The 20,997-nt window shown below is 42.4% G+C and overlaps 1 protein-coding gene across 1 annotated transcript in view; it reads right to left on the bottom strand.

Annotated features, from left to right (window-relative positions):
* The window catches only part of LOC137418250 (casein kinase I), an 87,398-nt gene that overhangs the window by 23,622 nt on the left and 42,779 nt on the right, over window positions 1–20,997 (bottom strand). The window contains 4 exon segments of the mRNA XM_068104268.2: window positions 777–925; window positions 6,843–7,013; window positions 12,564–12,792; window positions 12,964–13,112. Coding sequence (XP_067960369.2) covers window positions 777–925; window positions 6,843–7,013; window positions 12,564–12,792; window positions 12,964–13,112 — 698 coding nt within the window.

Genomic DNA, 20,997 nt, shown 5'->3' with positions numbered 1-20,997 from the left:
ATCATGTGTGTTTGTGGTTTATAACATTTTACCAGCCCGGCGACGCCGCTGTTAGACTTTTGGTCTTGTTTTTTTAAAACTGCTTCTCCTGGTCTAACTCCCATTGCTCTATCAGCCCTCCGACACGTGTTCCACAGCCTGGTTAAACTCCTAAAGCCCAGCACCACAGCACCACCCCTCCCTCACCCCTTAAACTCTACTACAGTTTATGGAAACACCTTCCCAAGGCTGTTCAATTCCTTCCATAAGGGTTCCTTCATGAAATGGAGATGAACCTATTGATGAGGATAAGGATAATGCAATGGATTTTCATACCAACAATTTGCCTTGTATGGAATGCATTACTTGAACAAGTTAATGACAACAAAACAAGCAAAGTATTCAAACAAATGCAGTTAAAACCAAAGTTGGCAAAACAAAGTTAAAATACACCTTCATATTGTAGGAAAACTAAAACCAAAGAAATTAAATCCAAAGTAAATGTATAATTTATAACTGACTTCTTGATCAAAATTTACATGTACAGTATTTACCAATTTACAATAACGAGCAAATACAAGGTTTTCTGCCATTTTGCAATCACTTTTCCTCCATATTTTTCACTATGGTTTCCAAATAACTTCACTGTGGCTTTCAGAATAAATTCAACACAATTTCAAAATTGTGGACATGTGGAAAAAGTATTATGGATGGGACTTCCAAAACTCATGATGTGGCACACTATGCTTTTGACATGGACGCACGCACACACATGCACGAACGCACACACCACTTACAAACTTGAGCATGTTCCAGTCAAAAACATAATCGTAGGAAAAACCCTGCCGATGAAAGAGATTCCGAAAAAGCTGCCTCAGGTAGGAATAATCCGGTTTGTCATCAAAACGCAGAGATCTGCAGAAGTTCAGGTACGTTGCAAATTCAGCTGCAGAAGGAAAATAAGAAAAAAAAATAATGTACAGTATATTAAGGGCATACTCCTAACAATCGTTGCAGCAATGCGGCCTCAGCTATGTCAGTAAAAGTAATGTAGCTATCAAAACACATGAAATATAATATACTGTACCATTACGCAGCACCACATCACATCATTAAAGTACCCATATAAAAACCGTTTGCCATCAGCATTTAATACGGACTTATGATTACATCCTCTCTCATGGATTATTCTGCCACGCTTGGCTCCAATGGAATGCCTAATCTCCGACTTGGTTAGTGAGCAACCACAGCCCTGCAGTCTGGTTATTAGCCCTGTTGGCCTTAGTTCAAAATGGGGGCTTATGAATTTGGTCTCGTCCATCCATACATACATACATACATACATACATACATTAACCCAGCACACCAAAGCTTTTCTGGTGTGATATTTTTACCACGGGCTTCTGCTGGTCTATATTAGAAAGCACGAGGGCCTGTCTTTCTCTCTGCCTGTCCCCAAACTACTCCCTCAGTTTTGAGTTCGGCTAAACGTTGTGGAAACTTTCGGGGTCTCGGCGGGTGTCCTGAGAGGGGTGGGAGGTTTGATAAATTTCTCAATACAATTACAATTTTGAGTTTCCATACAAAACTGCTCCCGGTATGGATGTAAACAATCAACGGTTCGGCATTTGCAGTTTCACTATTTGCTGCAGGTGGAAACATTCACGGGTTTGATAATGTCAATACAACTGTGATTTTGAGTTTCCACCTGAATGACGCCACTTTTCTCCATCCTAATGTGGGGTGGAAGGTTTCACACATTTCTCAATGCAGTTATGATTTTGAGTTTCACCCATGCGAAGTGTCATGTATCTGCTCTTGCTCGCTGGCAGATTTGACGGTGTTGTTAATCACGTTAAAACGGCAATTGATTTTGTTTACCTCACAAGTGCTTACCTTAAAGACACATGAAAGCCCACAGAATCTTGTTTCTCACAGTCTGAGAGTCCTTTAGGTGCTTTTTTGCAAACTCCAAGCGGGCTTTCATGTGCCTTTAACTGAGGAGAGGCTTCCGTCTGGCCACTCTGCCATAAAGCCCAGATCGGTGGAGTGTTGCAGTGATGGTTGTCCTTCTGGAAGTTTCTCCCATCTCCACACAGGATCTCTGGAGCTCAGCCAGTGACCATCGGGTTCTTGGTCACCTCTCTTACCAAGGCCCTTCTCCCCCGATTGCTCAGTTTGGCCGAGCGGTCAGCTCTAGGAAGAGTCCTGGTTGTTCCAAACTTCTTCCATTTAAGAATTATGGAGGCCACTGTGCTCTTGGGAACCTTCAATGCAGCAGAGATTTTTTTGTAGGCTTCCCCAGATCTGTGCCTCCACACAATTCTGTCTCTGAGCTCTGCAGGCAGTTCCTTCGACCTCATGGCTTGGTTTTTGCTCCGATATGCATTGTCAGCTGTGAGACCTCATATAGACAGGTGTGTGCCTTTCCAAATCATGTCCAATCAATTGAATGTACCACAGGTGGACTCCAATCAAGGTGCAGAAACATCTCAAAGATGATCAAGAGAAATGGGAGGCACCTGAGCTAATTTCCAAGTGTCATAGCAAAGGGTCTGAATACTTATGTCAATGTGATATTTCAGTTTTTTTCTTTTTAATAAATTTGCAAAACTTTCTAAAGTCCTGTTTTCTCTTTGTCATTATGGGGTATTGAGTGTAGATTGATGAGGGAAAAAATGAATTTAAACGATTTCAGCATAAGGCTGCAACATCATAAAATGTGAAAAAAGTGAATGGGTCTGAATGCAATATATATATATATATATATATATATATAATTATATATATATATATATATATACATACATATATATATATATATATATTCCATACGGGTGTGATATTTCCAAAGCCCAAAAAAGGCATAACTGAATAAATGGACAAAAAGCCCTGAAACTCGAACTTGTTCTGTATCTTACAAGAAAGACATGTAGCAAGTTTTAGTTGAATCCATTCAAGGGTAAGGGCAGAAAGTCTGGAAAACAACAGGTGTGCCGGACAGACGGACAGAAAGCAAACCTGTGGTGAAATCGGTAGGGGAGTAATAATTATTAGAAAGAAATAAAACTTGATCAAAAGTCTTAGCCTGGAGAGGAAATTACTTCAACAGTAATTACAAGGAAGAATAGGTAAGGCACTCTTACTCCATGGCCAAGCTTCCCAGTTACAACAACAACATGCATTTTAAAGGCCATTTTCCCTGCTAGAGCGGGGGTTAGCCTTGCGGTCCACATGACAATCTTCTCCATTTTGCCCTATTTTCTGCATCTCTCCTTGTTAACCCCCTTGCCCGCATTTCTTCTTCCACCATCTTTAGCCAAGTCTTTCTCGGTCTTCCCCGTCCTCTGCTTCCTTCTACATTCATTTCCATCACTCTTCTCAACCAGTCACTTTCATCCTTCCTCAACACATGACCAAACCATCTCAACCTGTTCCTCTTCACAGCATCAATCACAGGCTCCATTCCCATCATCTTTCGCAATTCATCATTTGTCTTCCTCTCTCTCAACAATACTCCGCACATCCGTCGAACCATTCGAATTTCCACCCTTTCCAACCTTCGTTGCTGCTCTACGTTCATTACCCATGTCTCGCTCCCATAAATCATAACACTTCTCACACATGCAGCATACATCTTTCCCTTCAGCTTCAGCTACACTCCCCTCCTCATCAGCACGCCACTTGGTTCCCGAAACTTCTTCCATGCACATCTCACTCGAACAACCGTTGCCGAGTCTGATCCACCTTCTCCATTCAGCATGTCTCCGAGGTAGCAAAATGTTTTCACACCTTCCAGCTTCACAACGTCTCCAAGATCCAACTCAACATCTCCTCCATCTGCAGCTCCCTCTGTGCACACCTTACGCTTGAATGTAGCTGCCACACTGGTTAATGACCCTCTCAGACCACTACATTTTTGATGAACCCACTCAGCGCACATTGTACATTGAATGGAGTTCACTCCGACACCCTTCCTACACACAGCACAGGGCCACTTCCCAGTTCTTTCCACCTCACCACATGCTTTACCACTTGCCATCACCTTCGTCTTTCCGATATTCACCTTCAGACCTTTTGTCTCCATACATTCCTTCCACGTGTTCATCTTTTCCTTCAGTCCATCCATACTTTCCGCAATCAACACCAGATCATCTGCATACAACAACTCCCACGGTAAACCCTCCTTTACGTTCTGAGCCAGCACCTCCATCACAGCTACAAATTGTAGTGGACTTAGTACCAACCCCTGATGCACTCCCACCTTCACCTCAAACTCACCACTGTTCCCGTCCTTCGTCCTTACAGCTGTGCGCGCTCTTTTGTACATTGCCATCACTACTCTGATCAACCATTCCTCCACTCCTAACTTCCTCAATGCCCATGTCAATACTTTGCGTGGTACCCTATCGAATGCTTTCTCCAGATCAACAAACCCAAGAAACAACTTCTTCCTCTTCTCTATGTACTTCTCCTGCAACTGCCTCACAATGAAAAGCGCGTCTGTCGTTCCTCTTCCTGTCGTTCTTCCAGAATATTAACACTGAACCAACACTTCGACCAAAAGCATGCATATCACATCATACGAAAGTCTATTTACAAGTAACTGTGACCTAAATAAATAAATCACATTTGTAGGCAACAAATGGACAATGAGTAGAATAGTGCTGTTAGCTAGATTCAAAATCCCGTCTCGGAACCGTCTCGATAAATTTTCAATTTTCATAACGGGATCTCGGGTCGGCTCGGTCCCTGGCAAAGTAATACATAAAAAAAATAAAAAAAATAAAAAAAATAAGGCTTCAAAAATAATGGAATTTCATTACAATATATAAACAACAATGAAAAAAATTCATTTCTGATGTCGAGTACTTAAATTCCGACTTGGTTTCCATTTACCGGGATGAAATAAAATACACCGCCTACATGCAGATGATCGGCCACCGATGGGACCGGGTTATCTCATTACAGTTTGTATTGTCGTGTAATTTCTTGCTCGGAATGTCAGAGAGGGAGAAAATGTTTCTGCCCAGGCATATTCGAGTCCCGGTTGGAGTTTCATTATCATTTTGTGAGTTGTGATCGGGCATGTCAAGCATTCTCGTAGCTCGCGCGCATACACGTACGACCGTTCGATATTCATGATAGTTCAATAGTTGCCGCGTCCTGCTGCTGCGCACATGTGCATGTTACTTTTTTTTTTAATAGTTCCGTTAAGCAGGCTATAATGACGCAGCGTTGCGTGCCTCAACTCAAATCGGAATGTACAATTTTTTGTTCAACCCGTTGATAGCCGTTCGGTGGACGGATCGAATATACAGACCCCTTATTCCAGAAATTGAAACTAATAACGCTAAATAACGCCTTTCATCGAATGTTCACGTGTTTTAACAATTGTCGACTGATAAGGCACCCAAGTTATCCGAGCCCATGCTTTGATCAACCCAACTGCGTTACCTGAATTCCTGGGAAGCCCCACCAGGACGACGGCAGACATTTTCAGAAGTTCCTGCCACAACGAAATATTTTTTATTCATATTTACCTCAGCGCATTTCAGCGCACGGAATCCACGGCATCAGAGCAGGTGGGCGCCGATTCGCTCAGAGCGATCACGTGATGACGCTATGACGCTATGACCAAAAAAAAAAATCGCTCACTTTGCCAAAGGGCAACCCCCCCCCACCCCCGTTCCCCTCCCCCGCCCAGCAATGCCGGGTACTTCTGCAAGTAAATTATAAAGCAGGCGGTGAAGTGATCACCCCTCCCCCCCCTCCTTATTTTGACTCTGTGACTAAAGTAAACGTAATCAACTTATCAGGCCTAAAGTGGAGATAAGATAACCAAAATACTTTCACATTCAAACCGTCAAACCAAACCCCGAGGGATTCTTACAATTTATAGATTTAGCGTTGCAATTAAACATAAACGTTCATCAAAAACTCATTTCATAAAACTACATAATGTATTGTACTTGTATTAATACATTGTGTGTAGAATAATCCGTTATAAACGTGTTTTTAATCTAAATAAACGTCCCTCCAATCACGGGGCCTCGAGCGAGTCCCTCGATATTAATGTGCAAAAGACCATAGCAACCACATTCTGTAACTCGTCTCCAAGGACGGACACGTGACCGCAGCGGGGCGGGGCGAGGCGGAGTGATACAGCGGAAGGATTCGACGGTTTAATAAAGCCGCGATGCGGCGGATTTTCATTGGGACCTTTATCTTGATTTCGTTACCTCCGCCACCAAAGGTAGATGGAGGTTATGTTTTCACTCCTGTCTGTTTGTCCGTTTGTTTGTGAACACAATATCTCAAAAAGTTGTGGACGGATTCGGACGAAATTTTGTGGAGATGCAGCGTGTGTGACAAGGACGACATGTTTAGATGTTGGTGAAGATCCGGATTCGGAATTCGGATTCGTTTGCAGTGCATTGTTTGTTGACGAGGGGAAAATCCTGGAACAGTGAGTTTACTTTATCATCGTTTGTGTCAGTTCAGCTGCACTTGCGAAAAATGATGCTTGTGCAGAAGCAGAGTAATGAAAGCAAGGCTCAATAAATGCCTCTATTATGGAAAATATCTGCAAGAAGTTGGAATTTTAACCGGGATTTTTTTACCGAGAAATTGCGTCAGTCAATTTATCTCGGGACCGTCCCGAGACCGTCTCGAAAGCCGAAACCGCCGGGATTTCGTCCCGGTCTCGGATCGGTTGACAGCCCTAGAGTAGAACATCATTCTTTCCTGTTTTTAATCACAAAGCCACAAATCAAAAGTTTACATGTGAATAGCTGCCAACTTTTGGTAATGAGCATGCAAAACCCATTACATAGTTCGATAATATTAACGGCAGAACTCACATGCGTATCCCTTGCACAGCACCTCAATGGGTGTAGACATCTTCTTCTCACTTATGCGCTCATACTTTTGCCGCTTCGTTGCTGCTTTGAGGCCCTGCCAGGGCAGCGAGCCCAGGTTGAAGTACATAAGCACATAACCCAGAGACTCCAGGTCATCCCGTCGACTTTGTTCTGAATGACCAAGCCAGAGCAAATCAGATTGTTATACGGAGGTCAATCTTTTTCACGCCACATATTCATAAAGTGCCATTGAATATTTCATCCGAGAGAATAATTTCACACCATGGTCAAAAAGCCCACATAAATCACCCCAATTCTATGAGATCACCAAACTTTTCTTACTACCCATACCTACACAAAATAAATATTAACAAGAGAGCGAATTGCTTTGTAATACACGTCCCTTCGTCCCTCATTCAGTTTAATATGTTGCAGGGTAAGGGGAAAGAGTCTGGAAAACTGACCCGTGTATATGATATTTTTGAAGTTCAAAAAGGGTATAACTCCTTGAAAAATTGGTCAAACCCCTGAAACTCAAAAGTGTCCTGTAACCTATCATAATAAAGCCATGTAGCAAGTTTCAGTTGAATATGTTAAAGGATATGGAAAAAAGTGCAGAAAACCACAGGTGGGACGGTCAGACAGACTTAAACGGGAAAGCAAAACTATAGTCCCCTCTGGGTAATAAGGCGGCCGACAACGAATACTAAAAGGGTCATAGACATGCTTGCATAAAACTTTCGCTGCACATGAGTCTACCTTGACAGACTCGAGTGCAGTTGTAGTATATTTCCCTTTCAAGTTTCCTATCTACCATCAACCCAAATCCACATCACAGACCTCCATAACTGCTGAGTAGAGTCATCATACACCTATAGTCACGTGAAAAAGTAAGTACACTCCATGTGAAGTTTTGACTAAGATATTTCAACATGCAGCTATTTGATCTTCATTTCAACAATATTGATTGATAAAGGTGATATAATATAACAAATATCATGAAACATTTACATTTTGTAGTCCATTGTATAATTTAAACATACCGTAAATGCAAATTTCACATGTGGAAAAAGTAAGTACACCCAATGAAATGTTTAAAAAAAATCTTAACATATGTGGACATATCAATACTTGATCTTCATTTAAACAGTATCTATAGATAAAGGTGATCTAATTGAACAAAAAACAGTGAAGATTGACTTTGCAATAATTTATTCAACAATTTTTTTTACAGAGATGCCATTTCCTTCTGTGGAAAAAGTAAGAACACCCTTGGCTCTAATAGGTGGTATTGCCCCCTTTGGCAGAAACAACCTCAAGTAGGCGTTTCTTATAACTGTCTACCAGTCTCTGACATCGACGGAGAAATTTTTGCCCACTCCTAGATGCAGAATTCTTTCAGCTGTGCGATGTTTGAGGGGTTTCTTGCATGCACAGCTCGTTTCAAATCCCCCCACAACATCTTGATGGGATTTCGATGCAGGCTTTGACTTGGCCATTCCAGAACCCGCCATTTATTTTATTTCAGCCATTCCTTGGTGGATTTACTGGTATGTTTAGGGTCATTGTCATGTTGCAAGGTCCAACTTCAGTTGAGCTTAAACTTGCCGACAGATGGCCTCACATTATCCTCAAGCACCCTCTGATACAATGAAGAATTCATAGTGGATTCGAGGATGGTGAGCTGCCCAGGCCCTGAAGCAGCAAAGCTGCCCCAAACCATAATATTTCCACCACCATGCTTTACAGTTGGTATCAGGTTCTTGTGGTCAAATGCTGTCTTTGGTTTTCGCCAAACATGTCTTCTGGTATGGTGGCCAAATAGCTCTACCTTTGACTCATCTGTCCAGAGCACATTGTTCCCGAAGTGCTGGTCTTTGCCTCGGTGTTCATTGGCAAACTTTAGTCTTGCCCTGATGTTCTTTCTGGACAGCAATGGTTTCCTCATGGCACACCTCCCATGTCGATCAAATTTGTGCAGCCTCTTTCAAATGGTAGACTCGTGCACTTCGACATCAACAGTGGCAAGAGCTACCTGTAGGTCCCGTGATGACATTCTGGGTTCTTAGAGACTTATTTCAGCATCTTGCGGTCTGCTCTCGTGCTGAACTTGCTGGGGCGGCCTGGCCTGAACAAGTTGGCAGTTGTTTGGAATCTTATCCACTTGTAGATGATCTTCCAGACAGTCGAATGATTGATTTCAAATTGTTTGGATATCTTTTTAAATCCCTTCCCAGACTCATAGGCATCTATAACCTTCTTTCTGAAGGCATCAGAGAGCTCTTTTGATCTCGGCTTGGTGACGCCACACACTTCAACAACAAAGAGCAAACCAAACTAAATGTCTGAGGTTTAAATAAGACAGGTTCCTCCAAGATCCTCTCTAACGATGTTCTAATCATTTGCACCTTCGCTGGTGCACCTGATTCTAATTTTAGGTATTTGAAATCGTGATAAATGTCGGGGTGTACTTACTTTTTCCAACATGCGAAATTTGCATTTATGTTTATTTAAATCATACAATGGACTACAAAATGTAAATGTTTCATGATATTTGTTATATTATATCACCTTTTTCTATCAATATTGTTGAAATGAAGATCAAATATCTGTATGTTGATATATGTTGAAAAAGTCAAAACTTTACATGGGGTGTACTTACTTTTTCACGTGACTGTAAATACCTCCTTTCTGTAGTAGTCCGGCAGCTAAGCTAAATATAGCATAACAATTGTGCATTTTGTGAGGAAAGCACCAAATTTGGCACACTAGTAGACTATCATATTATGAAAAGATCTGGATATTGGGCCATCTCAGATTCAGAGATTTGATTTTTGCAAGATTTGCAGATTTTGCAGATTTGCAAGCTGAGATTGCAACGCCAGGGACGGCCGACTCCTTCCTGCGAGCTGCCCACGTCACCCACACAAGAGCTCATAAAATCACTGCAGCGGCACTGCACATCCTGCAACACCGTGCGTATGAATGCCACTGTATGACATATGCTGATGATGCAGAAGACCTGCCTGAGTTCGAAGACTGGTGTCACCAGAGGAGAAGACATTCCCAACTTCCAGTACTGGGCAACTGTGCTGGAACTAGAGATGTTGGTGCTGGTCTACGTGCGTTCTCTGCGGCAGGCTTCATTCACGATGTACCTTGATGCCCTGACGGAACTGGTCCCATGGTTCCATGCCTTAGACCACACACATTATGCCAAGTGGGTCCCTGTTCACCTGAGGGACATGGTTGCACTCCCAATGAAGCACCCAGATGTAGCCAGAGAATTCAGGGCTGGCAACTTCACTGTACAGAAGACGAAGAAGGTGTTCTCTTCGATCCCAATCGAATCGAAATCTTGCAAAAATCAAATGTCTGAATCTGAGATGGCCCAATATCCAGATCTTTTCATCATATCATAGTCTACTCGTGTGCCAAATTTGGTGCTTTCCTCACAAAATGCACAATTGTTATGCTAAGTTGCCCCACTATAGGGGGAAGCGCCCAAACAAAACCCATCAAACTCATTATTTCTTCATCCACAAGAAAAGACTAATGTCTCAAAGCCACCCAGTGCATTCAATGATATAAAGTGTTTTATAAGAAGTAATAAATATTCAAGATAAATAGCTATATAGGACAAGTGGGCAAGCAAAGAATAAATAAAAAGGTGGGTGGGTGCGAGGAAGAGAATAGTGGGGGTCGAAGCTACTCGAGTTACTTAAACATGGAAGCTACTTGATACAGTTCTCTCCACTTATCTAAATATAGATGAACCCCACCAGACCATGATACAGTATTTGTCTTTGCTACAAACACTACATTTTGGAATGCAAAATCACTGCAAATGGACCTGCTTTGCACCAAACAAAAGCTGCAGGGCAGCTTTACTCCTCTGTTTGAGACCCTTGGGGAAAGTAAATGTTGCTGACTTGTACCAGTCAGTTTTTCTCACTCCACCACCTTTAATAGTTGGTCATATTCTCATAAAACTGATCTCGGATCGGTATCAAAATAACTCTTACGTTGATCAGATTACATTTAAGAACTACACATAAAAACTGTATCCGTCAATGGCCTTTACTCTAAACCGACACCGCGATCTGTAGATTTTCAAGATCATTGGAATCTGCCACAATGAAGCAGTCTATGGGCCCATCACTTTGCCATCAGACAGGTCAGTGGTCTCTGTCTTCTCCATCCTCCTTTCTGGTCTTAAACACTCTGCCCTTTCCATCCTTTGTCTCCCCAGGTTTCTGGAGAGTGCACGTTGTCCACCATCATCCTTCTGGTGAAACTCCCAAAATCACGGTTCACCTCCACTCTTTTGTTCCTTTTATATATATATATATATATATATATATATTTTTATATATATATATATATATATATATATATATATATATATATATATATATATATATATATATATATATATATATATATATATATATATATACATATACATACATATATATACATATACATACATACATATACATACATACATACATACAGTGCATATCAAAAAAAGGTACCGGTAATCCGAATTCTAGGGGTTAATATGCAAAGGTTATTTAGTTTGACAATTTACATGTGGTTGACCAATTATGAGGAGATCCTCAGCTTTCCATTGATGCCTTTCATGCATCATTGCTGTCACACATGACCGAGTACATGTTCATTGAAAATGACAAGTTCAAATCGCATTTTTACAAGTTTGGCTAATCGGTGCAAGACAGTTTTAAATGGACGCATTACTTGTCGACTGCCAAGTTGATTATGTAACATTGTTAAGCTGGTCTGGTAATCGTCCTGAGGGGGATCTGGTAATCGTCCTGAGGAACCTGAGGATCTGGTAATCGTCCTAAACTTGTAAAAATGCGATTTGAACTTGTCATTTTCAATGAACATGTACTCGGTCATGTGTGACAGCAATGATGCATGGAAGGTATCAATGGAAAGCTGAGGATCTCCTCTTAATTAGTAAACCACATGTAAATTGTCAAAATAAATAACCTTTGCATATTAACCCCTTGAATTCGGATTACCTTTTTTTTGATACGCACTATATATATATATAAAAATTATTTTTTTCTTTAATTTTTTTTAAACACCGTCTGCAGAACCAGCTTCCAAATTCTCTTCAATTTCATTCTTCCCTCCAAGTCTTCAAGACAGATATTCACCACCATCTCCAGAATACACCCCATCCAAAAGCATGATATTTTCTACCCCTGTCAAAACCCCACCCCAATATTTTTTTTTCAATTTACTCTTCCTGAAGGTTTGCTCCTATATCCATCTTCCCTTACTCATCCCTCGTTTGTCCATCTGTCTATAAGGTCCCTCAGCCCTGTTGTCGGCATTTCCTTCTTTCTGCCGTTCCTTTGTTCTGTTGTGTACTGATCCTGGGTTCTAGCTCTTCCTCGAGCCCAAACTTTGAATATAAAAAAATGTCCAGGAATGCTCAATTCAAGGATATGCTCTTTTTCTCAATATGCATGCTTCTTCTTCTTGGCAATTAACCTCAGAGTTAATATGGGTGTTCATTTTATGGATGAGACCTTAAAATTAATTAAATATGTTAAACCTCATTGGTTTATATCTCAAATACAATTCAACCATACAACTATCATTGTTTAACTACCAAAGTAATTAATTGCTAAAATGAAGTATTCTACAAAACAGACAGCCAAGAACAGGACCAAAGACAAGTACCAATGCCAAGATGAGTGTTGATGGAGGCATAGCGTGCAGTGCCCGTAAGATTCTTGTTCTCGCGGTAAGGAATGTGCTGGTGCGTCCTTGCGTCCCTGTACTTCTTTGCCAAACCAAAGTCGATAATATAAACCAGGTTTCCCTTCTTTCCAAGACCCATGAGGAAGTTATCAGGCTTGATGTCACGGTGAATAAAGTTCTTGGAATGGACGTACTCAATGCGACTGATCTGCACACAGAATTTTATTTTTTTTAAACTACAACTTAAATTGCAATTAATGCGAAGTAAAAGCAAACAGTTCGGGAAGCATTCTAAAATAGCATGGCATTTCAGTACTAATAGGAGACGACCACATTTCATGAGGCCATTTTAAAAGAAGAAAAGAGACATAATACACACCATTTGATCAGCAAGTAAAAGCACAGTCTTCAGGCTGAACTTCCGTGTGCAGAAATTGAAAAGATCCTCCAAGCTCGGCCCCAGAAGCTCCATCACCATGACATTGTAATCGCCCTCTGCCCCACACCACTTTATGGTGGGAATTCCCACTGCAGACAGAGACCCAATTTGAAACTGCAACTCAAAGGAAAAAGAAAATACACCCACTTAGGCTACAATTTACACCCCGTATTCAAAGAAACTATCGAGCACAGAAATGGTCACAGGCACCATGTAATGCCATTCAACTTTGACATCTTCGGAATTTGAGCTGCAAAATGGAACACTAATCAAAACATTACATCATCCATCGGTCACCAGCATAGATGGGATCAACGTGCTACATTTTAACAGCATTAAAGGAATCAAATGAGCTTTCCTTGGCAACGTGTAATGTAATGCAACGTCATGTTGGAACAAGTAGTAATTAGAGTACCATTACTGAGTAAACACAAAACAGTTCAAACGTTATAATTTTGCCATCTGCAAATTTTAATAATCACTCTGCTCGGAGTCAGGAAAGTGGTGGCCCAGGAGGCATGCTTAAGTGCTTGGAAATTGTACGTTGGTTTTCAAATTCCATTTCTGCATTCTGTCTCCAATGCATATAATCACCACTTTAGAGACCAACAGTAGATCATAATTCATAACATAGCAAAACAAATAAATAATCACATTAAGATTATATTGGTCAGATAATTCAATGAGGCCATGAACACGACATAAAAGACAAAAATATATAATCGAGCTGTAAAAACAATCACCATAAATCGTACATATCTGCAAGTGTATGCAACAAATGCAGTAATCAATCAAATTAGTCTGTAGTCGTAAAAAAAATAATTTAAAATCCAAATACCTTAATATTAGCCCCACCAAAACCAATGTGGAGTCTTTTTAAACTCTATTTTCATATTTGTAATAGATATAATTACTGAGATCCCACAGTTGGTATTTTATATATTCTTTCAAGTAAAAGTAATTTTATTCATGAATGGCTTAATAAATCTACAGAAACATCTGAAAGTTGGTGTTAGACTAAAACAACAACAACAGGCATTTTAAGGCCATTTTCCCTGCGAGAGAGGGAGTAAGCCGCCCCATGACAATATTCTCCATTTTGCCTTATTTTCTACATCTCCCCTTGTTAACCCCCTTGTCCGCATATCTTCTTCCACCACCTTCAACCAAGTCTTTCTCGGTCTTCCCCATCCTCTCCATCCTTCTACATTTATTTCCATCATTCTGCTCACCCCAGTCACTTTCATCCTTCCTCAACACATGACCAAACCATCTCAACCTGTTTCTCTTCACAGTTCATGATCCATGTCTCGCTCCCATAAATCATAACACTTCTTACAAATGCAGCATACACCTTTCCCTACAGCTTCAACGACACTCCTCTCTGCGTCAGCATGCCACTCAGTTCCCGAAATTTATTCCATGCACATCTCACTCCAGCAACCGTTGCTGAGTCTGATCCACCTTCTCCATTCAGCATGTCTCCTTGGTAGCAAAATGCTTTCACACCTTCCAGCTTTTTTTTTTTTTTTTCCTCAATTGTGAAGAATCACTTCAAAATTATAGTGTCTTGATCTGTATTCTCACTAATATCGAATGAATTTGTCCTTGTCAGATACGCATCATGTCCACCAAGTTTCGGCCGAATCCACACCTCACTTTTTGAGATGTCTTTCTCACAGACAGGGTTGATAACATTACCTCCGTCCAGCTTTGGTGATGGGGTAATTAAATGTGTTTGGATGTGTTGAAAAACTCTTTACATACTTGACGTCCCCTTGATCCAGAAATATAGAATGTCCTTTATAATTATAATTTACCTTTATAAAAAAATTGTAGTTTTTTTGAATAAATAAATCAAAAGTCAATCCAAAAAAATACGAAAAATGCAAGACAGGCAAGCAATATGAATAGTAGAAATTGATGAGCACAGTGATGTCAGGAGTCCAACGAAAATGGTGTGTAACATTTCAAGAAAACAAATTGAATTTTGGGTAACTTCCTCTGCTTTTTGTGTTTAGCATTTCCGCCATGCGTTTTATCCTGCTCGTCATCGACTCGTCATCATGCAATAACTAGTAGACTTGCATTTGTCATGTATGGTAATTAAATTTTGATGCAGTCACTTTCATCTGTTTTTCTTGGCTTTTGTTACCTCTGCCACCAAAGTTTGGATGAGTTTCTGCTTTCACCACCTATCTGTCTGTCTGGGAACAGGATATCTCAATTCGAGGACAGGTTGGGCTTGACGTGGAGGAATGAAATAAATTTGGTTGAAGATCCTGATGCGATAATTTTGAAATTTTTGAAGTGATTCTTCCCCAGTGATTGATGGGGCTAAATATACGGTATATATAAATAACACAATTTCGCAAAGGTATTGATGGATTCCACCAAAACTTGGTGGACATGTTGGGTGGGTGAAAAGTACGAATCGATGAGATTTTGGTGAAGATCTGAATCCGGATCCGATTATTTTTATTTTTATTTTTCAAGCAGTTATTTTACACCGCTCCTTTCCTATGCCATCTCCAGGCATTGCAAAACGTCATTGCCGGGCACCGAAGGGGGCTCGGCAGTGACGCACGCTGAAAGGGAGTGCTCAGTTTTCACTCTGGTTTTGTTTTCTTGTTTTCTTGTTTGTTTGTCCGGGCGATATCTGAGCCACCCTTTGAGCGACGAAGCTGAAATGTCGGCACAATAGTGAGCAAGTCCTTTGTCAAAAACGTTATTTTTTGTTTTTTGATTAATCAATTAATTGAGGAGTTATTTAATTATTAGCGATTAATGAAGTACTTATTTAATTAATCAAATTTCCTTTCTCTTCTGACCATTAACTCAGGCACCTTTTGAATAAAAAAACAAAAAAAAAACCTTTAGGGGCCATTTTTCCCCACAAGCGGGGGTTGGCCTTTTTCGGGGACCGTGGTTGTTGTTTTTCGGGTCCCCTTTTTGAAGCAATGTTTTACGGCCGGATGCCCTTCCTGCCGCCAACCCTTTTTGTCGCCTTTTTACGACAAACAGGCAATTACCAGTGAACTGGTACTCAATTAGCCGACCTCGAAAGGATGACAGGCTGAGTCAACCCCCCTGGCGATAATTCAGCGATCGACCGGGATTCGAACCCAGGATCCTAGGATCCTAAGCTGGCACCCTAGCCGCTAAGCCAACACCAAGCTATAATATAATTCACAATTGAGAGATAGGGCCAAAAACGATAGTGCCATGATATTTCAAAGAGTTATGGATGGATGATGGCAAAACTTGGTAGGGGAGTTGGGTAGGTGACAAGAACAACAACAACAACAACAACAACAACAACAACAACAACAACATGCATTTTAAGGCCATGTTCCCTGCTAGAGCGGGGGTTAGCCTTGCGGTCCCCATGACAATCTTCTCCATTTTGCCCTATTTTCTGCATCTCTCCTTGTTAACCCCCTTGCCCGCATTTCTTCTTCCACCATCTTTAGCCAAGTCTTTCTCGGTCTTCCCCATCCTCTACTTCCTTCTACATTAACTTCCATCACTCTTCTCAACCAGTCACTTTCATCCTTCCTCAATACATGACCAAACCATCTCAACCTGTTCTTCACAGCATCAATCACAGGCAATATTCCCATCATCTTTCGCAATTCATCATTTGTCTTCCTCTCTCTCAACGATACTCCACACATCCATCGAACCATTCGCATTTCCACCCTTTCCAGCCTTCGTTGCTGCTCTACGTTCATTACCCATGTCTCGCTCCCATAAATCGTAACACTTCTCAAACATGCAGCATACACCTTTCCCTTCAGCTTCAGCTTCACTCTCCTCATCAGCACGCCACTCAGTTCCCGAAACTTCTTCCATGCACATCTCACTCGAGCAACCGTTGCCGAGTCTGATCCACCTTCTCCATTCAGCATGTCTCCGAGGTAGCAAAATGTTTTCACACCTTCCAGCTTCACGCCGTCTCCAAGATCCAACTCAACATTTCCTCCATCTGCAGCTCCCTCTGTGCACACCTTACATTTGAATGTAGCTGCCACACTGGTTAATGACCCTCTCAGACCACTACATTTTTGATGAACCCACTCAGCACACATTGTACATTGAATGGAGTTCACTCCGACACCCTTCCTGCACACAGCACACGGCCACTTCCCAGTTCTTTCCACCTCACCACATGCTTTACCACTTGCCATCACCTTTGTCTTTCCGATATTCACCTTCAGACCTTTTGTCTCCATACATTCCTTCCACTTGTTCATCTTTTCCTTCAGTCCATCCATACTTTCCGCAATCAACACCAGATCATCTGCATACAACAACTCCCACGGTAAACCCTCCTTTACGGTCTGAGCCAGCACCTCCATCACAGCTACAAATAGTAGTGGACTTAGTACCGACGCCTGATGCACTCCCACCTTCACCTCAAACTCACCACTGTTCCCGTCCTTCGTCCTTACAGCTGTGCGTGCTCTTTTGTACATTGCCATCACTACTCTGATCAACCATTCCTCCACTCCTAACTTCCTCAATGCCCATGTCAATACTTTGCATGGAACCCTATCGAATGCTTTCTCCAGATCAACAAACCCAAAAAACAACTTCTTCCTCTTATCCATGTACTTCTCCTGCAACTGCCTCACAATGAAAAGCGCATCTGTCGTTCCTCTTCCTGGCATAAATCCAAACTGCATTTCGTCGATCTTCACTTTCTTCCTTATCCTCCTCTCCAACACCCTTTCCAATACCTTCATTCCATGCTCCAATAACTTTATCGCTCGGTACGAGCCACACTCCAGAGGGTCACCTTTCCCCTTGTATAGAGGGACGAGGGTACTCAGTTCCCAATCCACTGGAATGCGGCCTTCTTTCACAACCAGATTACAGATCTCTGTCATTCTCTTCACGCCCCAACTTCCTGCTGCCTTCAACATATCTCCCACAACTCCCGTCGGCCCTCCCGCTTTTCCACTCTTCATTGCTTTTATCGCTTCCTCAACTTCCTTCTCAGTTATCTTCTCTGCCGGTCCTAAAACTGGGTTACTCTCTATGTTGCCATCCCATTCATTCTCTGTGTTCAACAGCATTTCCATATACAGTGGAACCTTGACTTACGAGTGCCCCAACTTACGAGTTTTTCGAGATACGAGCCGTCGCTCGGGCGGTTTATTGCTTTGAGATGCGAGCCGAGATCTGAGTTACGAGCTTTCGCCACCCGGTCACGTGGTTATCTTGCCGTGCAAGTACAGTATCTCTGTCGTATAGCGCTGCATTTTTGTTTTCGCATGTTGGTTATTTTGAGTTTACGCCACCAGGTGGGTTCTGGTCACGTGGTTATCTTGCCGTGCAAGTACAGTATCTCTGTCGTATAGCGCTGCATTTTTGTTTTCGCATGTTGGTTATTTTGAGTTTACGCCACCAGGTGGGTTCTGGTCACGTGGTTATCTTGCCGTGCAAGTACAGTATCTCTGCCGTCAACTTGTTCAGAGTGCCGGCGATAGCTCGCCTTCTTTGTGGAAAACACGGTACTGAGAAGAAGAAGAGGATGATGTGCTTGGATATAAAACACGCAATCGTCGAAAAACATGAGCGAGGTGTGCGTGTTGTCGACTTGGTGAGGCGGATGTGAAGGCAGCTGAAGATTTTATTATAACTGAGAAGAAGAAGAGGATGATGTGCTTGGATATAAAACACGCAATCGTCGAAAAACATGAGCGAGGTGTGCGTGTTGTCGACTTGGTGAGGCGGATGTGAAGGCAGCTGAAGATTTTATTATAACTTTTGCCGAACTGATAGAAGCCGAACGATACATCCCCCAGCAAATCTTCAACTGTGACGAGACAGGGCTCTTCTGGAAAAAGATGCCGAGGAGGACGGATATAACGGCAGAGGAGAAGAGCATGCCAGGCCACAACTTGTTCAGAGTGCCGGCGATAGCTCGCCTTCTCTTTGTGGAAAACACGGTGAGATCCTTAACATCCAACAACTAATGGGACGCAAACGGGGCGCCCAGTTTAGCGGTACACACATTGATGAATCACCCTGCCTGTGATTCACCCATGACAGGTTATAGCTGGGTCGGGATTCAAACCCAGGCTGGACAGTTTCGACTTTAGAGTCAAGTGTGCGTACCTCCAGTCCAGGCCATCCTGCCAACTTGTATGCTGCATACAGGTGAAATATAAAGCGCGAGATATTTTTATATATACTGTATATTTAAAAAAAAATTGGTGTGGTTTTTGGCGGGCTGGAACGGATTAATAGCATTTCAATGCATTTTAATGGGGAAATTTGATTTGAGAAACGAGCAATTTGAGTTACGAGCTCGGTCACAGAACGAATTAAACTCGTAAGTCAAGGTTCCACTGTATCTTTTCCATCTTCCTTTAATTCCATCTGGGTCGACAACGATTTGTCCCACTTCATCCTTCAAGCAACTCACCCCCATCACATCACACCTCTCTTTCGCTATGTGCTTTGCAATCCTGAATACTGCTTTCTGACCCTCTTCCGAATCCAAGCGTTCTCTGAACATTTTCCTACATGCCTCCTGCGCCTTTGCTACCTCTTTCTTTGCAGCCTTCCTGGCTGCCTTATAACTTTCATGCTCTGCTGTTTCTGCTCCCGTACCCTTCACCTTCTGCCACTCTTTGAACTTCTTCCTCTTCTCGTCAATCCTCTTTCCAACCTCAACATCCCACCACCATGTTTCCGAGTGCCTCGGTGGTCCTTTTGTCCATCCACATACCTCACCAACAACGGCTCCCAACAGACTAGCTTTCATTGACATCCAACCACTTTCAAGCTCAACCACATCATCCTCTACCCTACTCAGCCTCTCTTTTAATGCCTCCCTTACTGTCACCTCTTTCAACCTCCACACCTTCATTCTCGGTTGGTACTTCACCCGCCGAGCTCTCCTCGCACCTTTCACCCTTATGTCGCAGACAACCAAGTGGTGCTGTGAAACAGCCTCCTCCCCCGGGATCACCTTTGTGTCCCGGAGGTGCCCCCTATCTCGCCGACGCACCATCAGGTAGTCAACGGTTGTCGTCGACCCACCTGACGTGTATGTAACAAGCTTATTGTCCTCTTTCTGGAACTGAGTATTACAAATCAACAAATCAGCTCCATCAGCAAACTCCAAAATCCTTTCACCTTCTCCATTTCTCACACCATATCCGTAACCCCCATGAACTCCCTCAAAACCATCCATACTCCTTCCCACATGTCCATTCAGGTCTCCTCCCACCACAACAACTTCCTCATCTTTCACGTTTTCCATCAGCTTCTCTATCGCACACCAGAACTTGTCCTTCTCTTCATCGCTTCGACCAACCTGCGGAGCATATCCCGAGATGACGTTCACCAAGAGCTTTCCAATCATCATTTTCACCATCATCAACCTATCACTCACTCTCATCACACTCACCACACTGTCTACAAACTCCTCAGAAAACAGGACACCAACACCATTCACGCCCTCCAGGCACCCTTGCCACACAAACTTGTATTTCTGTCCCTGCCTACCCTTCACCATTCTCACACCACTTCCCTTCCATCTCGTCTCTTGCACACAACATATGTCCACTCTTCTTCTGACCAATACTTCCACCACTTCTCCTGATCTCCCTGTCATTGTCCCCACATTCCATGTCCCAAACCTCAGAAACCGATCTCCACTTCGGGCTGCACCCTGCCCATATGTACTTGTGATTGTCATGGTTCTCTTTTTGAGGCAATGTTTTTTTTTATGGCCGGATGCCCTTCCTGACGCCAACCCTCTTAGTCGTCTCTTACGACACGCAGGGATACGGTGTACCTATTCTGACCAGGGTACACACTGGGAAACGTTTAAAACATGTAAATTCTGGGGGGGGGGGGGGGGGGGGCGTCAGCATCACGGCTGCGGTTTAAACATATTCCAACAATATCCAAACAGAACGATGAAAAACAATCCGGGAAAAGTCTCCAAGCGAG

This window comes from Myxine glutinosa, chromosome 3, assembly GCF_964187855.1.
Source record: "Myxine glutinosa chromosome 3, kmMyxGlut1.1, whole genome shotgun sequence".
Lineage (NCBI taxonomy): Eukaryota > Metazoa > Chordata > Myxini > Myxiniformes > Myxinidae > Myxine > Myxine glutinosa.
Note: the sequence above shows the minus strand (reverse complement) of the source record. Positions and strands in the feature narration are given on the sequence as shown.